This window comes from Mycteria americana, chromosome 1 (assembly GCF_035582795.1).
Source record: "Mycteria americana isolate JAX WOST 10 ecotype Jacksonville Zoo and Gardens chromosome 1, USCA_MyAme_1.0, whole genome shotgun sequence".
NCBI classification, from domain to species: domain Eukaryota; kingdom Metazoa; phylum Chordata; class Aves; order Ciconiiformes; family Ciconiidae; genus Mycteria; species Mycteria americana.
Genome location: NC_134365.1, coordinates 9,650,465 through 9,671,100, shown reverse-complemented (window position 1 = coordinate 9,671,100; position 20,636 = coordinate 9,650,465). Strand labels below are relative to the sequence as shown.

Sequence of the window (20,636 nt, the reverse complement as noted above, 5' to 3'; positions counted from 1 at the left end):
TCTGCCTCCCTCAAACCAAAAATAGGAAATGCTGTTTTCCATGATAAATTACACAACTGGTTCTGAAACTGACTGTTTAAAGGACTTCCTCCCAATTCATACTGATATCCCCTAGTGATATACAGAATGCAGATGACGTAAATCTAAATCAGTGTTATTTAGTGCTACAGTGGCTGCGTTATTACAACGCGTGCTTCGAGACGGTAAGTATGTTCTTATGAACAGGACAAGTGACAGCTGTTTGACTCTGGGCGAAGAGCTGCCAGCAAGAGTATTGTAATCATCTGGGTCTGAAAGTAGCTGGGAAAAGGGAATGCTTTCCAGAGAAGATTTTCCCTAAGGCGAAGGATGACTGAGAGACCGTATTGTTGAGCCACTGAAAATTAGCCAAAGAATAGGCTGTATTGACTAACCTCCTTATTAAAAACAAAGCCTATTCTAATTTCAGCATGTGTCTCTGGCATTAATGTACAGGAGCCCTAAGGAACAGTAAGGTAGAGAGCAATTGAGTTCTAGTAGAAGAAAACTGGGTTTACACCAAGCTAATTATTTCAAAAGTTGCTGGGCTCCTCCTATCCACTGTTATTCTCTGCTTGCTAGGGAAAGAAGGCAAAGGCTTAACTTCACACAGCACAGGTCACATTAATGAGACAGTGCAAACAGAAATTGTTATGTTATCAACTGTTGCAACCAAAGACATTGTTCCCATGTAAGAGAGAATTAAACATAGCAGATGTTTCATATCAGAGCACAGATCCAGAGGAGGTCCATAAACAGAGGAGTCTATTTGCATATTTTAATTTATATTAAATACCCATAATAATTCTATTTTCATTATAATAATTTGCATTATAATGGGGTTTTATTGGCAGGTAATCAAGAAAAATGTACAAAAAACCAGAATTCTGAATTTTCAAAAGAATTCTGCATCCATCTGGAAGTGCTTAGTAAATAAAGAAGACAGTGCAAAATTAACATTAACAATAATCACCTTACTTATCAGTTTCCATTGGTTTGCTTTGACTATTAAAAATAAAATTCAAGACATTTTTTTCCCGTAACATGATTACTGTACAAATTCAGTCTCATTTGAGGTACGATTATGCGTGGTCATTAGGATTTCCTTACAATACATTTGCTTTTATTATGATATCTTATCTCCTTTTTTGTCTAGGTAAAGGATGCTGGAGATCTCTAGGCAATATATCTTAGTTTACTATAATCTCTCATGTGCCTTGGATTGAAAATGTTGTCTACCAATTTCTCCTAATGCATTAAGTGCTTCCTCATAATCAGCAAATGCCATGTCTAGCAGCAAATCATATATGTTTGTGTTTCCATTCTGCTATTAATCACACTGCTGCGAAATACCCAACTAAAGATTATCCATTCTTTCGTCTGGCTAAAAACCTACTAGAGAACTGACTTATGAATGAGGGGGGGTTTTGTCTTAACATTTTAGGTCAAGGACAGAAGTGTGAAATGGCTGTGGTCACTGAAATCTCGACTGGAGTTAGGAGTCTGCTGGACTGCAGAGCAGTGGTAGATTTACATATTCAAACACGTGTCCACTCTTTGTTTCTCAGTGTGTGCCCGTTAGCTGAATGGGTGCTCTTCTCCTAGACACATCTTACTGCAAATCACAAGCTCTTTTGTTTGTTTACTAATTTTCAAGCTTCTTAAGATAATTTTCACTGCCAGCAGAGGCACATTGCTCAGAAAATGCAAGTAAATGAAAGTTTCTGAACAAAATGTCACAGAAATGTACCTACTTGTTTGATTGCTGTGATGGTGTTGCTGATATCTAGTTCACCACGAGATAAACATTTGCTCAAAGCTTATATTTACTAATATGAAGACAACTTTGAAGTCCCTTTTCCTGACTTTTACCAGTGATTCCTGGGTACCTGGATTCACTGACGACCTAAGGACAGGATGGGAGCACTTATACTGACTGCTTTTGCTCCTACAGTATTATGGGACAAAGGAGTGGATACAAAGTATGTCTGACAGAAGCCAATGGACCCTTCTGCTGTAGTGGGAAGAAGACTTAAGCAAAACCAGCAGGTTGTTAAACAGCAAACTCTACACTGACTGCTGTCTTCATATGCAGGAACTGGTTTATCTTCTCATTACCATTTGAGGAGGCTTCTGCCCTTGACAGAGAAGCTTCTTCAAAAAGAGTGCAGCTCATGAAAATCTGAGTCTGCATTATGAATACCATAGGGGCAGAAGTCTTTCATGAGGGGCAAAACCAAGCATAATGGAACAGAAAGTGAAGGGAGTAGTCATTTAAAGGGGGTCAGGCACCAAACAAATGAAACTTTTTACACTGCAGCAGACCCAGGCCCTGGGTCCTCCTGGTCAACAGATCAAAGACTGCACTTCTTCCCAGGGGAGGAAACCTCCAGGCAGATGTGGGTGTAGCTCAGAAACTAGACACATTTTTAGCCTCCCCTCACCCCGACTGATTATCAGGAATGTGCAGAAACAAATGACTGACCCCAGCTCTCAGTAATGCCCAGGGATGATGTACTGAGCTCGGCTGAAGGGATGGGTTTGTATATCCCTCCATTCAGTGGGCACTTTCAACAAAAACCCAAATACGTTGCCATTGTGTACACTTCGACAAGCCATTCCTCACTGAAAGCTTATGAAACAAAGCAGGTCACTGTTGCATATCTGAAGGTCAATACATTATCATTTAGAGACAGGATTATAATTTATAAGCATATTCGCTTTTTAAAAAGAGGTACACAGTCAATATCAAGTGTATTTTTCAGACAAGTAAATTTCAGACAGCATTTTAGTAATCTATTTGCAGAAAAATTACTATGATGGCTCAATGGGTAATTTTTTCTTTAAATAAAATAAAAAGATAGAGTCCTTACCTTACAAACTCTCCCAACTCGGGAAAGGATTGTCTTGTCAGATGTGCCACTATCTTGTGATATCTCTCGGAAAAAAAAGTAGATTTTGTCATCATCTGGGTTATAGGTGTCTGGGATGGGAAAAGTTCCAATGAATTTTGCTCCTAGAAGTTCCCAAAAAAAGGTTTTACAAATCTGAAGAAAAGTCTTAATACTTGCTACTAAATTTCTGCTTCAATATTTGCATTTATGTTGCATCTTTCAGTGAAATAAAAATATCACTATAGAGACATGTAATGACAAGTTTCTTACTAACTCCAAGCAAAAACCACCATAGATTCTGAAGTATTTACTCTTAGTGTGATGTTTTTGTGTATATGTCTTACCACCACTTGCATAAATATGCAGCACTGGCTATCATCCTCTGAAAATAGGATAACTCTCAGTACAAAGTATTGCCTACAAAAATCTGCCTTAGGGCTTTTGCCACCAATACCAAGCTAAGTAGATTTTCTGAAATCACATGGTAGAATTTAAATTAATTTAATTCCACATTGCAGCAGTTATGAGTACAGAAATACACTACTGTTTACTAGAGATAACTTGCAAAGGAATGAAAGAACCTTTATTGATCCATGGGATTAAAAATTCAATATAAATGACAGCTTTTCCAAGTTAAAAGTTTCCTACATATCTGTGCTATAACAGTCTTACTGACTATATCTACCAAATCCAATACAGTGCCATGTTGGGATTCCCAACTTAGCACAACAAACTCCACAACTGACTGGTCAGTCTTAAGGACACAGTTCCTTGTTGTACATGAAAACAGATTAGCTATATCAATGTAACGGTTTGTTTGGGTTATTTAAATCTGGTTTTTGCAAGAAATGCTACATCATGCCTTGCCTTGACATGCTGAGCCTTTATATTACTTCTGATCCGTTCCAGAGAAAGCTTGGTTATCTCTGCCTGCATCTTATAGGCATGCTTATTGGGCCAAGAATTTAATACGTGTCCTTCAGTGTCTTCCTCAGCTCCCTCGTCCATGATCTCAAGTCCTGCTCTACCTGCTCACCAGTTGTGGGTTTTGTTTTTATTTTGGGTATCATTTTTTCTTTTTTTCTTTAAATTTTGCACTAAAATCAGAAATTAAACTAATTCCAGGGGTCCCCGACTGCAGCAGAGCAGGCAACAACACTGTCTTGCACAAGTGAACCAGATACTCGGGGAAGAGATTTTTAAGACATTCCCCAATGTGCCACAATAGATGAGCTCTTCTGAGGGCACTTGGATCAAAGATGTTTTTCTTTAAACAGAAGTGGCTACACAAATACGGTGCAAAGAGACCCTTGACTCTAAAATACATTCTTTCAGCAATAAAATACACAGTCTTTGTCCCCCATAAGCAGGCAGGCTGCAGTACAAAGCAGTAAGGAGGATGGCGTAAGATCGTAGAGCAAACAGACCACACTGGCGATATGTGGGGAATACTATTATCAGCTTTTAATGTATCTTCACGCCTTTGTCCTTTTTATAATGATTGTTATTTTATGTTAGCCTTGAGGAATTTTCACCATGAACTCTACAGTACACACAGGACAAAAGGAGGGTCCTTGATTCAAAAGTTCACAGTCGAAGGCCTGAGACAAAATGGGATGTGCTTAAGTGCTGAATGTGCACCTTCATGACAGAAGAGTAAATTTATGGGTCAAAGTAGCCACAGTGCTGCTTCCATTTTAAACCTTTCTGACACTAGAGAGTGGCGTCAGCAGAAAAATGAAATGATGCAGGCACCAAGCTCTGTAAATTTAAGTTAGGATTTCAAAATGAGCCTAAAGAAAATATTTAATTACCCCTCAGGGCCTGGAAGGCTACTTTGAAGATTAGATCTCTAAGCGTGAATAAATACATAAATACGCTTCCAGTATGGTTTCTTAAATATGCGGTTAGCTAAATAGCCATTTAATAGGAAAACCTGTGAAATACTTCTATAGCATGCTTTTGAATTTCACATAGATTTTTTTTTAACCCACATTCACAGAACAAAACTCTGAATATACGTTTTTTTTAAATTAAATTTCATTGCTTTACTTGGCAAGCCAAATGCAAGAACAAATGTCTCAATACCAATGCCTGCAACAGATACAGAAGAATCTCTAACAAATTAAAGGAACAAAAATATTTAATGATTTTAAATCACAATTGAAAACACTGAAGTTGAAAGTTAAATCCAAACAAAAATACTGAAGATAGGAAGACAAAGAGACTGAAAACAATTTAATGAAAGAGATCATGATCTGAAAAGCACACTATGTTCTGCAAGTGAGATCTTTGTCTCATCTTTTGTAATCCATCCATACAACATAGAAAAGCGCGTTTACACCAACTGTGAATTAGGTTTTTGGATTCTTTGCATGGGAAACATTATATGACGATGCTGATGACTTTAAACTACGGTTTGTTTTCCCATACAGACAGTTGTCCTCCCCTAATTGCTTCAATAGAAGGTTTCCCCACACATTAATTTAATGGCTCGATTGTATGTAACCAAACAGGGGATTAAAGGCATCACGACAATAGATAGTACAATAGATTCAGGTGTTGCCATGCTTTTTTAAACATGCTTTTGTGGCCCAGTGGGAAGAGCTGTTACACCTAGTCCTTCACTGCTGGGTTCGTTGTTTGCTGTTGGTTACTTGCCGGCTATCGCACCCATCTAACGCCAGCGGTAGTTTTAGACAGTGCAACTGTGCATGCCTTAGTAAGACCTACAGAGAAGTAAGACTCATTAGGCTCAGAAAAAGAGGACAGCAAACGAGTAGCAAATCCCAGAACACGAAGAAATGAAAAAGCAACCCAAAACAGTGGCAGGCAGCAGCTCTTTGTAGTTGGGCTGCCAGAAATATGTGGCATGATGAAATGTAAAGGATAGCGCTCACCTCATTTACCTTTAACCGTCTAGAAGTCAAGCTCCTAACCTATACTCATCCAGGTCCTCTCTCAGGGATGGACACAAGGAAGAAAGTGACAATGAATAATCCTATTTTAAGATAGATTCCTACAATAGGTGGGGTGAGTCACCCTCTGGATGTGTCACCTCTCTCCGTAAATTACGGAGACAACCGAAACGACTGAGCTCAGACAGGATGCTAGCCTTTGCCTTTTAGAGCTAAGTGAGCTGAATCCCATCCAAAGTTCACAGGATATAAAGAAGTCATTGCCTGCAAGTCTTTGCCCTGGCAAAGACAACTAAATTTCAATGAAAAAAAAAATAAATAAAAGAAGATGAATGCAATTCAGGGAAGCACTCATTCCAGCGATGGCTTTAGCTTCCTATAAAGGAGGGAGGAATGTGCAGCTGTTTAGCGCATGCCTGCACGCAGGGCTCGGGTATCCCGCCACAGGACGCCCTCCACTGCCCGCCGGGCTGGAGCGGGGCAGACTCGGTTCCAGTGGGCGGCTTTGCCATGCGGAGCGGAGCCACCAGCCCCACGCGCCTCATGCCCTGCCCTGCCCGGCCACGGGCGAGGCAGCTCCGGGCAGCGGCTGTGGGAGCGCCGGATTCATCAGCTCTGCAGGAGAAGGGCTGGAGGCTGAGCAGAGGCAGCATCCCCTCTGTCTTCAGTGCCACTGCGTGCAGGAGTATGAGCCTGTGTGAGCGTGAGTCATGGGAAAGATTAGCTGCCTTCCTCCCTTTCTCCATTGTGGAGCTGCTATTCAGTCTTTGAGATTAAGACATGTCTTAATTAGTCAAGATAGAGATGCCCTGCAAGGAACTGGAAAGTATCCTACGCATTTTTCCCTTATGCTTTGTCTTTCCCTCCCTTCCCTCAGGAAAGGATAATCCTGTTTCCAGGAACAGAATAAGACTAAACTTTAAAAATATGAAGGTGCATTATAGCAAACTTCCTCAGCCCCCTGGAAAAAAAAAACAAGCGATATATTTTATGCTTATCCTAAGTAAACATGAGTCACGCCTGGAAATAATTTATTTCTAATTGTACAATTACTCAAGTGTGTACAACTTTTCCTGGAGGTCTAACACATGCTTGGTAAATGGGTGGTAGATTTAGGGAAGAGGGGATTTAAATGAGAGGGGAGTTTTAAACCTGAAATCAAGTAAATATTTTCTTTATACCAATATCAGCTGAAAGCACAAATGTATGTAATTGGTAATGTTACACAATAAACTAGAAATATATTGGCTACCCTATGGCTTATTGCAGAAATGATCCCATCATTTAAAGTTGCACTCAAAATTTTCTCCAACCTTAAAAGGACTGTTTCAAAATATTAAAAGCACCTAGTTTATATCTATGCCTCTTAGTATAACACTGCATGGATTGTGTATGCGAAGTCTTAGACAGAGCATGGCTGTAGTTTTTTATATGTCTGGAAACAAGGTAAACCTGAAGAATATATGGGGTCTTCAGTGTTTATACAGTGTGGGGTAATTTTCATGTCACAGTCTAACACACTAAAGCTGTTTTTCAAACCCAGACATATTAATATATTATTCTCCTTAGAAAACTTTCACAAATACAGACTCTTTAAGTGAAAACAGAATAAAAAATGAATCAATCTAAAAGAAAGAAGAAAGGCAGACACCCCCCACCCAGCCTCCAAACTAAAACACATCAACAGTTCTCAAACCTTTAGTTTATCCTGTGTTCTTGTACTGTTCCCTTGTTTCAAACTGTTCATGAAGAAACATTAATAGCATAAAGAAATGTTTGGAACTGGATATTTAAGCTATAAGTTCTTCTGGGCTGGGAACTGAACCCTGTAATGCTCATCAAGGTGGATCTATGCTAATGGTAACACCAGATGCTCCTCAGGACCAAGCTGCAGTAAATCTTTCTTTTTAGGATATTATAGTATCCCTTAGGAAAGCGGCTACCCCAACCATCTTTCCATGCCGAGCATCAGCAGGCCACCAGCAATAAAATTGGATATTCAGTTGCACGCTTAGTTACAGTTAGAGAACTGCCTGCTGGAAGGACCCATCCTGGTCTGTATCGTTTACAGCCCATTTTTGGTCTACATTGCACACGGGATGTGCAGAAACGAGAGACAGGAGATAGGAAAGGTGGGACAAGAAAGGTTTTGAGCACAGGAGATGAAAGTGGGATAGGTCAGCATAGTCAGATGTGAGATTTCTCTATCTGTCCAAAGGACTGCTCCTATTTGGAAAGGTAAAATGACTTTGAGTGGCTTCTCCTTTCCTCCTCATCTCCCAGCAGAAATCCTGAGGTTATGGAGTTACATCTAGACAGAAACGTAAGGCAGCAGCTTAGAAGAAGACAGAGAAGGAGTAGGGAAAAAAAAAACCCCAACAGAAAAAAGAACACTTCCTCTTGTTGAGGTCTCAAAGAGTTAAGAGGCAAAATTATCCCCTTCAGAAGTTGTCTGCTGGGAAGACAACTTAGCCCTGTGGTCAGCAGGCCCTGGCTTTACAATACACCCATAATAGTTACACAGGCATCCTGAATCAGGGCCAGTGTTGCCACATCTTTAAAGACAGTTGACGGCTAAAAGGGGGATGCTTTAATTGAGCAGGGTTAGCTTGTGAGAGAAGTTTTCCATGTTACTCTGTGTGTGGTTTGAGACTGGCTGGGTGTAAATGCAGCCAGTTTTTTAGAGGGTTTACTAGCTCAGAATGTTTTTTAACGGGCAAGAAAAAGCAGTGTTTTGCTTGGGAAGCTATTTTAGGGTGCCCTTAGTGGTTTTAAAATGATCCTCACAGCAACAAAGGGTATTTTTCCCCCTCAAAAAAAAAAAAAAAAAGACCTCCTACCTAAAAATGTGGAATTTCTAGTCTGTCATTTCAACATGCTGTAGAGAACAGCTTTTAACAAGTGATCAGAAAAAAGGGTTTAAAAAAAATTACTCCAACAAGACTGGAAATAGAAGCATTTAAGTCATGATATTATTCCAATTACAGGACTATATACAGATGTATAGATCAAAGACAGAAAGAATGATTAGGTCTTACGCCTCTACCCTTTCCTTAATTAGCATTTCCACCTCTGTGACTTTTCTCAAGTGCATTTTTGTTCCACTGAGCTTTTTTAAAAAAAGCCTACGTAATCCAAAGATACCATGATACAATATCTATATTTATAGTTACTGGACATATATTTATATAAGAAAGGGGCTATTAACTTCAGAGAGGCAGGGACAACGCAAATGACAACAGCATATGTTTGGGATCTTACCAGTAAGCCAGTAATGTTCAGAAATGTCAGTTCTGATGTAATGGTGGTCGTGAGAAGGGCCCAGAGAACGTGTTAGAGCAGTGTCTTTGCCAAGGAAATCAGAAGCTGTTCCAGCATAAAGATACTCATCTGCAAATGAAAAAGAAATAGGGTTTCTACAGCTGTGGGGTAAACAAAATTAAAATTATTTGTGTTTTGTTGGGTGAACCACACCTGCATTTAATTGGCCTATGAACTAATTTAATGTTTTTAAATATTATTGGTTTATATTTTAATGGGATTTTGGGATCTGTGAAATTACTTACATTTAAATGAGGGTAATATTTGTAATTATATGTCTGAGAAGTAAAGGAGTCCAAGTCTAATTTTCAGATCTTTTAATCACTCAGAAAAGTAAATCCCCCAGGCTTTAGTGGGTGCTGGGCTCTTCAGGGTATAAAGGTGTATTTGATCTGAGCATCCTGCCCTGTGAGCACTGACCATGGACCTGGGGGCCATGGTGAGGACATGACCATCTATCGATTCAAACTAGCTCTTCTGTCCCAGATTGCCACAGCTCCGACAGCTCTGCTGCTCCTGGGCTTGAGCTAGTAAATGTGATGAATGAATGCTTGACTATGGGAACTGCACAGCTTGGCCCTTTCCTGGTGTAGGGATCTCCGTCCAACACTTCATTCATGAAGAGGAATGTAGGCACTATGGGAATTCTCCTCAACCATGTAATATGTTAATGGTAAGAATATGGCTACAGACCCAAACCATGATCATTTTAACATAGCGAGTGGTCCCACTAAAATAAATGAGACCTCTTGCTTGAATAAGGTAGCCAGAATTTGTCTCACAAGGATACTATATCTATAATACAGCAGAGTGTGCTTGCTGCAATTGCAGTTACTATTTAGTCTGCCAGCTTTGTGGGCAATGCAAAACTTCACAACCTTAAGAATTGCACAATGTTTTCTGGTTTCCTTCAGATCTTGGTACTTTTCTACAAAGAAGCAAAGAAACAGTATCATTGTGATTTTTTTTTTTTTTTACTGCATAGTGCATTTTACAATTCTCTTTCTTCTGCAAAATAACAAGACAGCTTTATTGGTTGGAGGAATTTGGTTTTTGTTTAATGACTTGCAACAACAAAACACTGGAGTTTGTAAAAAGAAAAAAGGTTAATGTTCGTAAATGATAATCATATAAAAAGCTATATGATACATAAAAATCCCCTTCCAGGAGTTCCTTCTCCAGGTTTTCTGGCACTCTGGGTGGAAACATTTCACAAGATCTTTTTAAAGAGAAGTCCTTTATTTGAGAGTGAATGCAGAATAAATACCATTCAACATAGATGTTGTGTGTTTCCATTTGCAAAAGATGTAAATATGCTTAAAAAAATAAGATCAAGGGGGAAAAAAAACCCAAAAAACCAACAAAACCGCAACCCACGATCCACAAGCACTTTATTTGGCCAAAAAAGATCTATCAGCTTTCTTTTTTCCTCATTATTATTGTTACTTATGTATTATTTCCATGACAGTATTGGAAAGCACATCTTTCAGACAGCATGTTGCCTTTGTAAAGAAACAATAGTGCATTCTGAAAGGTATTTGTCATAATGAGGAATGGGCAGGGTAATTGGTGTTTGCTAACTGACAGGCACTCAGTGATCGATAAATCTGAAGGGCTAACAGCAATTCTCCATCCTTGCTTAGGCTCTGCTGACAAGGCGTTTTCAGCACATCTCTCATTCCAAGTTCCAGTTATTTCCAGGACAGTTTTGGTGAGCGGTAATTTGTAGAAGAAGATGGATGATGAGCAGGTGATTTTTCAGTCAAAAAGACTATCTTTTCAAATTTATCTGTGGAATTTACTTGGGGTGAAATGTTGTATAGAATTCCAAAAGCGATTACGCATTTTTACAAAGAATGAAAATTACGCAGTTGTATTAACCTACATACATGAGTGAAATTATAATGAAATATTATTTAGCTCATATATGTATAACTGATTACAAAGTGCTTTCTGAATGGTACAAGTAATCTTTATCACCATTTAGCAGACAAATAAAACTAGGCAGAGAGAAGTGACATGCCAAAGGTTACTCCTCTTGTCAGTGGCAGAGACGGGAACTCAGCTCCCCTGAGTCCCAGGGCAGTATTTTATCCGTGAGCTATACTGCTTTACTAGTACTTCTGGGAATAAAGTAGTCATCAAAAGACAGGCCAAGAACGCATTCCCTGGTCAGGCCTGTAACTCTGTACAATGCCCCCTGTACATTATTGCAAAGCACTTGACACCAGGCATAGTCAGAGAAGGGATACTAGAATACCCTGACCATTAATTTTATCTAGCCTGAAAATGCTTATGTACTGAAGTTCATGTTTTAGTTAGCTAAAACATGGCATCTTCTTCATTTCACAAGATTTAATAGAGTACTCAAAGCACTAGAGTGCTACTGAAATTAGCCAATGCTATAATAAATCATGGAGTTCTATTGCATTAAAAAAAAAAAAAAAAAGAAAAATGTTAAAGTTTCTAGAATCCCATTTTTAAAATAGACTTCACGGTCATTAAACAGTACTAGGGGTCCCTGAGAAGAATACGTACTGCCTTTAATCTATTGTTTTTAATAAAGGAAGTCCTGCCCCATCTGTTGGGTCAGAATCACAAATCATCTATCTTATTATCCGAGAATAAAGACTGAACATTAGTCATATTCTTTTTATAACACAGAGTGACTGATACTTCAAAGCATTGTCACCACTGCTCTTTGGCTGTAAATGAAAACGTCATGGTGCTTCACTCTTATCTTGTATTCATATGCTTGATGGACAAGTTAAATGAAAATTGTCCAAAGCTATGAACCAAACCATGACAAAAGTAGCTCTTATAGTGATTTGAAATCCAGAGGTCAAGCTGACATTCCTCGGCACCAAATGTCAGACCACACAGTGCTGCGATGCACACAGCAGGCAGATTGCACTATCTTGTTCCTAGGCTTCCAGCTTCAGAAGTGGCTACTCGAGTAAATAGAAACCTCAAAAATGTATTTATGGAAATAGTGCATGTCAGCAGACTTCAAAGGGCAGAACATATTGATAATTGCAGAAAGAGGCCCAGAAGCGCTTGAAACATTGTCCGTCCATGTGGTTTTTTTGTTGTCTTCTTAAAGGAGAAATGACTGGGTGAGGATGAAACCACCTTCCCGCTCAACTGGCAGAGGCTTCACAGCTGCTCAGATGCCTCTGTTTGTGTTGCTGCATTTGCAGCTCTTTGGTGTCTGCAGACTGAAGGCTCCCTCAGCTCCGAGAGCACAAACCAGCGTCAGAAACATGACTAACGCCAGGGGAGCTCCAACGACGGCATCTGCTGAGCCCCTGACCCCAAGCTCATGTATGAAGCCATCGCCACGTCTGGCTCTGATGGTTTCTTACCTGCCATCACTGAAGCAAACGGCTGCTGAGGATCGAAAGGGCATTTCAACCTGCCAGACTCCAAGTTCTGAGTGTCCAGCCGGAATACCGTTTCCTGAGAATAAACACATATTCATTATCCTGGTGTGGCTGCAGAGAAAAACTCACTTAGACGAACTGTTCTGCTAACATATGAAGTGAAGGTGTATTAGATCATACAGCTGTCATCTCAGCACTGATGTTTACAGTCCGTGCCTCTCTTTTACACCCGGATTTTTTTTCACTCATTGTATTAACATATCCTGGTCACTCTATAGTGAAAGACAAATCTTAAAAAAATACCGTTCTTTTCAGAAAAAAAGATGCATTGTTCATTTCTACTCAAATTAAAAGCTGGATTGTACTTAAAAGGCACTGGCTTCTATTTGGGAAAGTGCTGATAGAGTGTGTTGCAACAGGAGACCCAAAAGGGATTCTGGCTGACTCCTAAATTTCTCCAGGGACTGCTGAATAATGTTCGCGGCAGACACAGTTCAGCCCCTTTTAAATGAAAGCAGCATATGCTCTCTCTTGTTATTTTTAACAAGGCTAATGATACAGAGATATCAGAATAGATCCTTCCTTGCAGTTCCCAAATACATTGTGATTAATTCCTGGACCACAGAATAAGGGCATAGAGGAAGGTAAAGAAAATATATTATTTAAAAACTATTTCTGATGCTTTCAGTGGGCAATCAACAATTCAGTTGTTGTAAGCATTAATTTGAAGTTTTACTATAGTTTTGAATTGCCAAAATGGATGCTTTTACTTGTTCCTTTCATTAGCTTCCTAAAAGCACGCTTAACCTGAAACCCGTAGTGAGTCTTTCTGAAAGCAAACTGATTGCTCAGAGGAGCAAAGAGAAGTCTTTGCAGATAGAGAGACTTGATTTTCAGAATTCTGCTGCTGTTAGAGAAGGGAGATTGCCTACAGACATACTGTTAACATCCTCTCCTACCTACAGGCATATTTAAAATCCCACTAGTGTTCAGGAATCAAATCATTGTGGGTTTAATGTCTATCGTAGAGACATAACTTTTGAAGTTAGTTTAAAAAAAACCCAAAACACCTCTATGATTTAACCAATTACTTAAAAAAGGGTGAAGTAACTTTAATTATTTGTTTCTATACCTCCTCCTTGCAAGAGGACTGAAGAGTACAAACGACAGTTAAGTATGCCCAACGATGGCCACGTAGGATCAGACTTCACAACACATTAATTCAATTCATCTTTAATGTACATCACATTATAAATGACCAAACCTTTCTATTTCATTGAGTTGTCTCCTAAACTCTCTAGGCTCAGAAGACAAAAGCCCAGGATATTGAATAATTAAGCTCCTTAAGAGAAAAGAAAAATCAATTCCAATCTATGAATATAAATTCCATTTCCTCCAGCAATACTGCCTAATACAAAGCAGAATTTAATCATCAAACAACTCTTGTTATCTTCCCAAACTTGTGGGATATCAGGTAAACCAAATTCTCAGGCTAAAGTGGATCAGAGCATACCAAGGACAAAACTAAATTAAAAATTCAGCATTTTTTTGTGACAATGCTATGTTAGTGTCCCATTTGCCTTTATTCTAATATGTGCAATCCTGAGCTGCTCAGAGGACCCTGGCTGTATCACATGCATAGAGGCTGTCTCCACGTCCGGCAATACTCAGGGGACTGGGGGCTTTATAGCTCAACATCAAATATTTCAGACTTCACCCAGACAAACTAATGGACACTACCAGGCATTCACACAGAATTAACTTCTTGCTTTCACTTTGGACAAAGCTTTCAAAGAAAAGAGCATCCCTCGGAGAGCTGTGGCTAACAGCACCAGCTGGGCCAAGCCTCTTCTTCACCGGCCAAGAGAAGTTTTGGCAGTGACTTCAGCAATAGCAAGACTAGGACTTTAATCCCCTTTAATTGTGTGATCCCGTAGGGGATTTGTACTGCTTCAAAAGCAGTGTGTGCTGTGGTTTTGAGTCACCTGATCCACACTGTTTTCCCCTCTGTTTTCACAGCACTGTCACCAGCCAGCAGACCACTGGGCAGATCCACCAGCAGCTTTCAAAGGTCAGCGGGGCACTGCCTGGTTTCACAGCCTCCGTGAGGCTATCTCAGGCCCTGGCTCTCCCAAGCATCCCACAGCTTCCTGTAGAGGTTGCTAATTACCAAATGTCCATTATCCATTCTTATAACTCAGAGATAAAAAAAAAAAAAGGGGGGGGGGGGAGAAAAAAAAAAAAGAAAAAAAGACTAAAAGAACAGATCTGCAATAAAAGTGCTTTGAATTACCACATAGGACTCCTGGCTTCAGTTCCTACAACCAGGAGACATTTTCATTTGCTGTCTGTCAAATTCATGTCAATGGGTCTGTCCTCAGCACCCTCCTGCCTTGTCACATTTATCTGGAGAGGCAGCGTGAGGACATTGGCTGTGAGGTGTCTGGGGTCCAAGAAGGAAAGGGAAAATATGCCTGATGGCATTCAAAGCTATGAATTCAGTAGGAGGCTGTAGAAGAGATTCACCATCAGAAGAGGCATGAGTAGTGCTGAACACCGTCCAGTCGACCACTGCAGCTGAGCAACCAGGAGGAATGCAGGAGAGGCAGGACTGGGAGACAGTGAGGGGATTAGGAAACACAATACTGGGATTCTTCTTCCATTTCCTCCCATAAGGTAATTGGTCACGTCTAATTGAGACAGACCCCTCGTCTAGACTGGCTGCTGGACTGAACAATCAGACCAAATCCATAATTTCATAATGTCTGATGAAAACAACCTTCACAAATGAAGTAGTTAAAGGTGCAGTGGTAGAGTGAATAAGGCATCTTGCTAATGACCCAGAGGTAAACCAGAGCCTTACTTATACTCTTGCTGAGAACTGTTCTGTTCAATTCAGCTGTGTATTTGATCATTCAGGCTAAGAAATCAGCATGATACAAGGGATCTAAAATTTCAGTTGCTTTAACTGGAATATTTAAAGTAGTGAGGCAAAGAAGTCTACAAAATTATTTCTTTGCAAGCCCAAGTATACAGCATACACCAAACAATACCAGGAGGATTAATGGCTTATTAGGGAAAGAACATCCCCATACAGATTTCAGGCAGCTTCAGTTTTCTGTAGCATAGGCAGCCCCTCTCAACTCACAGATTGTGTGGAATATAATGATGGGTCTCAGCCTGGGCAAGCATTAATAACTTCTTTTCTTTTCTTTTCTTTTCTTTTCTTTTCTTTTCTTTTCTTTTCTTTTCTTTTCTTTTCTTTTCTTTTCTTTTCTTTTCTTTTCTTTTCTTTTCTTTTCTTTCCTTTCCTTTCCTTTCCTTTCCTTTCCTTTCCTTTCCTTTCCTTTCCTTTCCTTTCCTTTCCTTTCCTTTCCTTTCCTTTCCTTTCCTTTCCTTTCCTTTCCTTTCCTTTCCTTTCCTTTCCTTTCCTTTCCTTTCCTTTTCATTTTTCTTCTTTTTTTTCTTTTTTCTTTTCTTTTTTCTTTTTTTTTCTTTTTTTTCTTTTTTTTTCTTTTTTTTTCTTTTTTTCTGTGAGCATCTGCCCTTGATTCCATATGTCAGAATAACTCCAATGTGTACATATTTCAGGTTATCACATTTAATAACATATCATTAGACCTCATTTCTTATATTCTAGAATTTCACCGAGACCCAAAGAAAAGAGAAAGCTATTTCTACAGCAGCATAGGAAGCCTGCACCGCAGGCAAGCAGCCAGACAGGTCACATCTTGACACCGTCTGAGAACAGAGCCAGTGTTATAAATATAGGCAAGGTGTTATACATCTAGGAGTTAAAAAGAGACTTGTGTACTAAGTGGCTGCTTGACACAACACCAAAATGCTTCTGTTGTGGGGGTTAGGTCTCAAACATTTGCCACTTAGGACAGAGATTTCTTTGTCACCAGCAAATGAAGACCAATCAGCTGTTAATTTCAGTTCAGGAATACGCCACTAGGGATGGAGGATACCCAACATCTACTTAGCAACAGGGCTGCAAACCATCGGCGAAGTCCTAAGATGCCATCCTTGGACTCAGGCTCAGAGACCATTTACAATCTCTGTATTACTGTCATGCGCAAGGTCCATGGACCAAGAGTATCTCTACATTAAAAAATAGAACTACGAGTGTCATCTTGAACTCTGCATGTGTGTGTGTGTGTACATAAGCAGAAAATATGTGCGGAAATTACTTACTAGAAAGACAGACACCTGGGTTAAATGTTCTCTTCACTTAGTTAATCATATGAAAGTGTCATTCTGAAGAACTTTGTGTATTAAGCCTTACTGAGGAAAGTGCTTTTTTGTTCAAAAGCGATACATACATATCAAATGTGAGAACGCGAGTTCCAGTCTGACCTGCAAAATCCACCATTTACCCTGTTATTTATGCAAGCTGGTGTCAGTTCATTTTTTACACACTCACATAGTATTTTCCAATCGATGATGAATGCTAAACAAGATGAGGGTTATTCCTTGACATATCAGAGTAGTGAGGAAAATAAATTACCTCTTTGTGAGTTCCAAGTTCAATGTATCCACAGAGAGGGTGAAATGCTCCTGTGCCACAGACATAAACATGGGTTCGGTTGTAGGGCTGAAGAACCCTGATAAAATTGGCACATTCTGTCTATAGGGAAAAGAAAGAGAAAGGTTGATTTTCATGTTTATTCTTCTCTTTCACATTATACATTGTACTAGGTTATAGCCATAGTATTGGTGTATTTAAACACAAAACTACTGTAGCAGAGACTGTTTACTAAATAGTTCAAAGTTGTGATGGCTACAATTTTGCAGTGGCTATCTACCAGGCAATTCATCAGACTTGCAAGCCTGCTATAATGCTTACAGCCACGAGAAGCTCTGTGGTTACAGCACAGTTTGGAGGACATCTGCCCAGCCTGTGTTATAGCAAACAACCTCTGTCAACAACTGGGCAGAGGTCGGAGAGCCATTGGGTTAGTCTGGCTACCAATCCTCCTGCCTTTGCTCCCAGTTCAGGGTTCTGAGCAAGCTTTAACACCAATGATTACATGATAGAATTCATTGTGGTGGACTGAAGGGCTTCAACATACTTCCAAGGGTATGTTTTGTGTATGAGTGAATTTTCTTTGCACCAACCACATCCTACTGGTCACTTTTATTTGGGCATTTCTGAGTCCTATGGGATGCTTGGGTCAGTTCTGGCTCTAGCTGGGCTTGGTCCTTGCTGGTAGGTAGCACAGGAGGCTGCCGCACACCGCAAGGGTGTTAAAGGGTGCTGCGTGGGGTGGCAGGAAAGGCTTGCTGCAGCCTTCCCCAAAATTAAAGAAATACGTATACATATAACAAGGTACTTCAGAGGGAATACACAAGAGCTATGCATATGTCCAAGCTACTACCCTACATCTAAGCGAAAGGCAAGCTGCAGAGACAATGTAGGAAGCAAAAAGGAGATATTAATAATCTATGTCCAAAACAAATATTCCCCTCTCTAGTCCTTTTCCTTTTGTCTTAGCGTAGAAATAGAGCAGCACAAATCCTCCATATAGACCAGTATCAGAATTTTCCCAGGGCTCAGCAGAGGTGTTGTTTAGTTTTTGCCTGCTGTAAAGATAAGGGTAGCAATAAGTTAGGATAAAAAGTTGAAATTCCTCAGGCAGATAGCTGAGAGAATGTTTTGAGCTGGAGTCCACCTTGGTAACAGACAAGCTGGATAGAAACCACGAGATTTGTGGAAAGAAAAGGAAGAAATTTTATTATACAGCCGGGAAATGTTTACACTTATAGTGGGCTCTAGACACATGATGTAACCTGTGCTGTGCAAAAGAGATATGAAAGTTTTATTGTATATATGAATGTACCTTAAATACACTTCCTAAAGAGACTTCCTAAAGAAGATTTGTAGTTTCAGGGAAAAGCTAATGAGTCTGAGATTTTGTTTTAACCTTAACTGCAGCTGTCTGCAAATTAAGTTAATTTGTACTCTGCTCTGCTACTCTGTTTCATTAATGAATTATAATGAAGTTACATTCAGGATATTCCCAAGAAAAAAGAAGCAGTTTGATGGGAAAGAAAGGATTTCAGGGGAGTATTGCCTGGGATACGATTCAGAGAAAAGTCCATTCGTCTCTCAGCTGCACTGTTATTACGTACATGGATGGCTTAGCATGATTCCTGCTTGCAATATTGAACATTTTTTCTTGAAGCATTAACATTTAAAGAAAAAAAAAAAGTTCAATATTTTTTTAAATGAAGAAAAAACACTTAGTTCATTAGTTCAGGAAAAAAAGTGTAACAACAGCTTACTAGCCCATTTTGTGCATTTAGAAACAAATACATGAATATACAATATTCTCAGCACTAATAAAAAAATATATACCATACTTACATGGGCATCTTTCCCAGCTAATTTGCATAATTCTACCTTTTCTTTTGCCGCAGGCCAGTAAATCTGTAACATAGTTAAAATTAGACAAAGATTATGAATATTATAAATTGTCCTGTGACTGCAGTTTAACTAGATTATGAATATTATAAATTGTCCTGTGACTGCAGTTTAACTATTTCCTTGAATGAAGAGTTGAAACAGATTTATGCACGTTGAAGGAATTTGCATGTAAATGGAAATGAACATGACTTTGAATACAGGGTTCCATTACAAAAAGTGAAGTGGCTTTAAATCAAAACCAGCGTTCTTTGTTCATTTCTTCATTGGCTATATGTACTTTTAAAATGTACTTAGTTGATCTGGCTAGCACACCTTGTCACCGTTATGAATTGTGTGTTTTTCTCAAAGATATGATGAGCCAAATCATCTTGAAACTAAATTGACTGCAAAACAAGGCAAATTATATTTGTGATGAATTTGGTCCAGTGAACTTGGCAAAGCCGTTATAAAAAAATACTTAGCTGTTACTGCCAATTTTCAAATGAAAAGAAGTTTTGTTCAAAAAACTAAAAGTAGCTTAAGGGAAATTTGTTGAACAAAAAGTACATTTGACAGAAATCAATAGTGCATGGTTTAAAAATGTCACCCATCAACGCTAATTGAGTTTACTGAGAAAATTACATAGAACTATACAGGAGAATCATATACCTTAGATAATTGGTAGCATATATTATTTGTTTATTATTTCTCTTTTTTTTTTCATCTGCACTGCAGAATTCTATAAACTAGGTTTTGGTGTAGATGGAGCCAGATGACAAATTACTGTCAGTTACTGTAACCCCAATTATGTTAGTGAAGAAATATCAATGAACAACAGCTTAGGTTCTGGCTCACTGATTTCAATTAAACAGTCAAAACTGGATATTATTTAGTATGTTTCATTCTATTAAATTCAAAATAGAAGCTAAATATAAAGTCTTCCAGAATCACCATGCTAAGCATGGATCTTTTTTCCTTCTTATTTTGACAAGACAAAGCTATAGCCATTTCTCATGACTAATAATAACACCACCACTAATTTTTGAGCAAATATTGCTTAGGAAATTGCCTCAAGTCCCAGGAACCAGTATGCAGATTACTAGTAGTCGCAGATGCTTTAGCGTAATGTTGAGTCTCAAATCACACTTTATAAAACCTTACATAGTGAAATATAGAGGAATAAAAAATTATTATAATATGCATTAGAAAAAAGCCATCATGAAGGAAGGATGCACAACTCAACCACGTGCAAGAGGAGTTAACTGCTGTAATATTCCCTTTCACCCAGCTGTTGGCACCTTGTAGGATGTGGCTTGCCACATACACAGGCTCAATCCCACACCGGTAAGGAAAGCGAAAGACTGCCCTGTGTCAAATAGCTTTATCACTGTCCAAAATCTACAGTCAGTGTTCCTCTCAATCTGGAGACATTCTTTTATTTCACTTCTTCCTCTTCTCTTCCCAGTGAAAATGGATATATGAGCTTTCCGCAAGGAAATTAATTTCCTCTCAAGTGAATTTACAGTTACCTTTCTGATTAGAAGCTCTTAGTAAAGATAATGTATTTTAAGTTACTTAAACTTTAACCCTTCACAGCAATATTTACTTAAAGTCAGAGATAAGGCAGTATAACAACATTTCAGCACCAGAGCACAAATTTACTTTCCCAGAGCATTTTCTCAAAGTGATGTCG

General features: G+C 39.1%; 1 protein-coding gene across 2 annotated transcripts in view; it reads right to left on the bottom strand.

The window, feature by feature from the left end:
* The window catches only part of SEMA3D (semaphorin 3D), a 151,433-nt gene that overhangs the window by 56,285 nt on the left and 74,512 nt on the right, over positions 1 to 20,636 (bottom strand). For both annotated transcript variants that reach the window (XM_075489611.1, XM_075489681.1), the window contains exons 4-8: positions 18,905 to 18,967; positions 17,045 to 17,164; positions 12,517 to 12,610; positions 9,092 to 9,220; positions 2,892 to 3,034 (exon numbers count right to left, since the gene is read on the bottom strand). In XM_075489611.1, the coding sequence (XP_075345726.1) occupies positions 2,892 to 3,034; positions 9,092 to 9,220; positions 12,517 to 12,610; positions 17,045 to 17,164; positions 18,905 to 18,967 (549 nt within the window). The remainder of the gene's footprint in view (positions 1 to 2,891; positions 3,035 to 9,091; positions 9,221 to 12,516; positions 12,611 to 17,044; positions 17,165 to 18,904; positions 18,968 to 20,636) is intronic.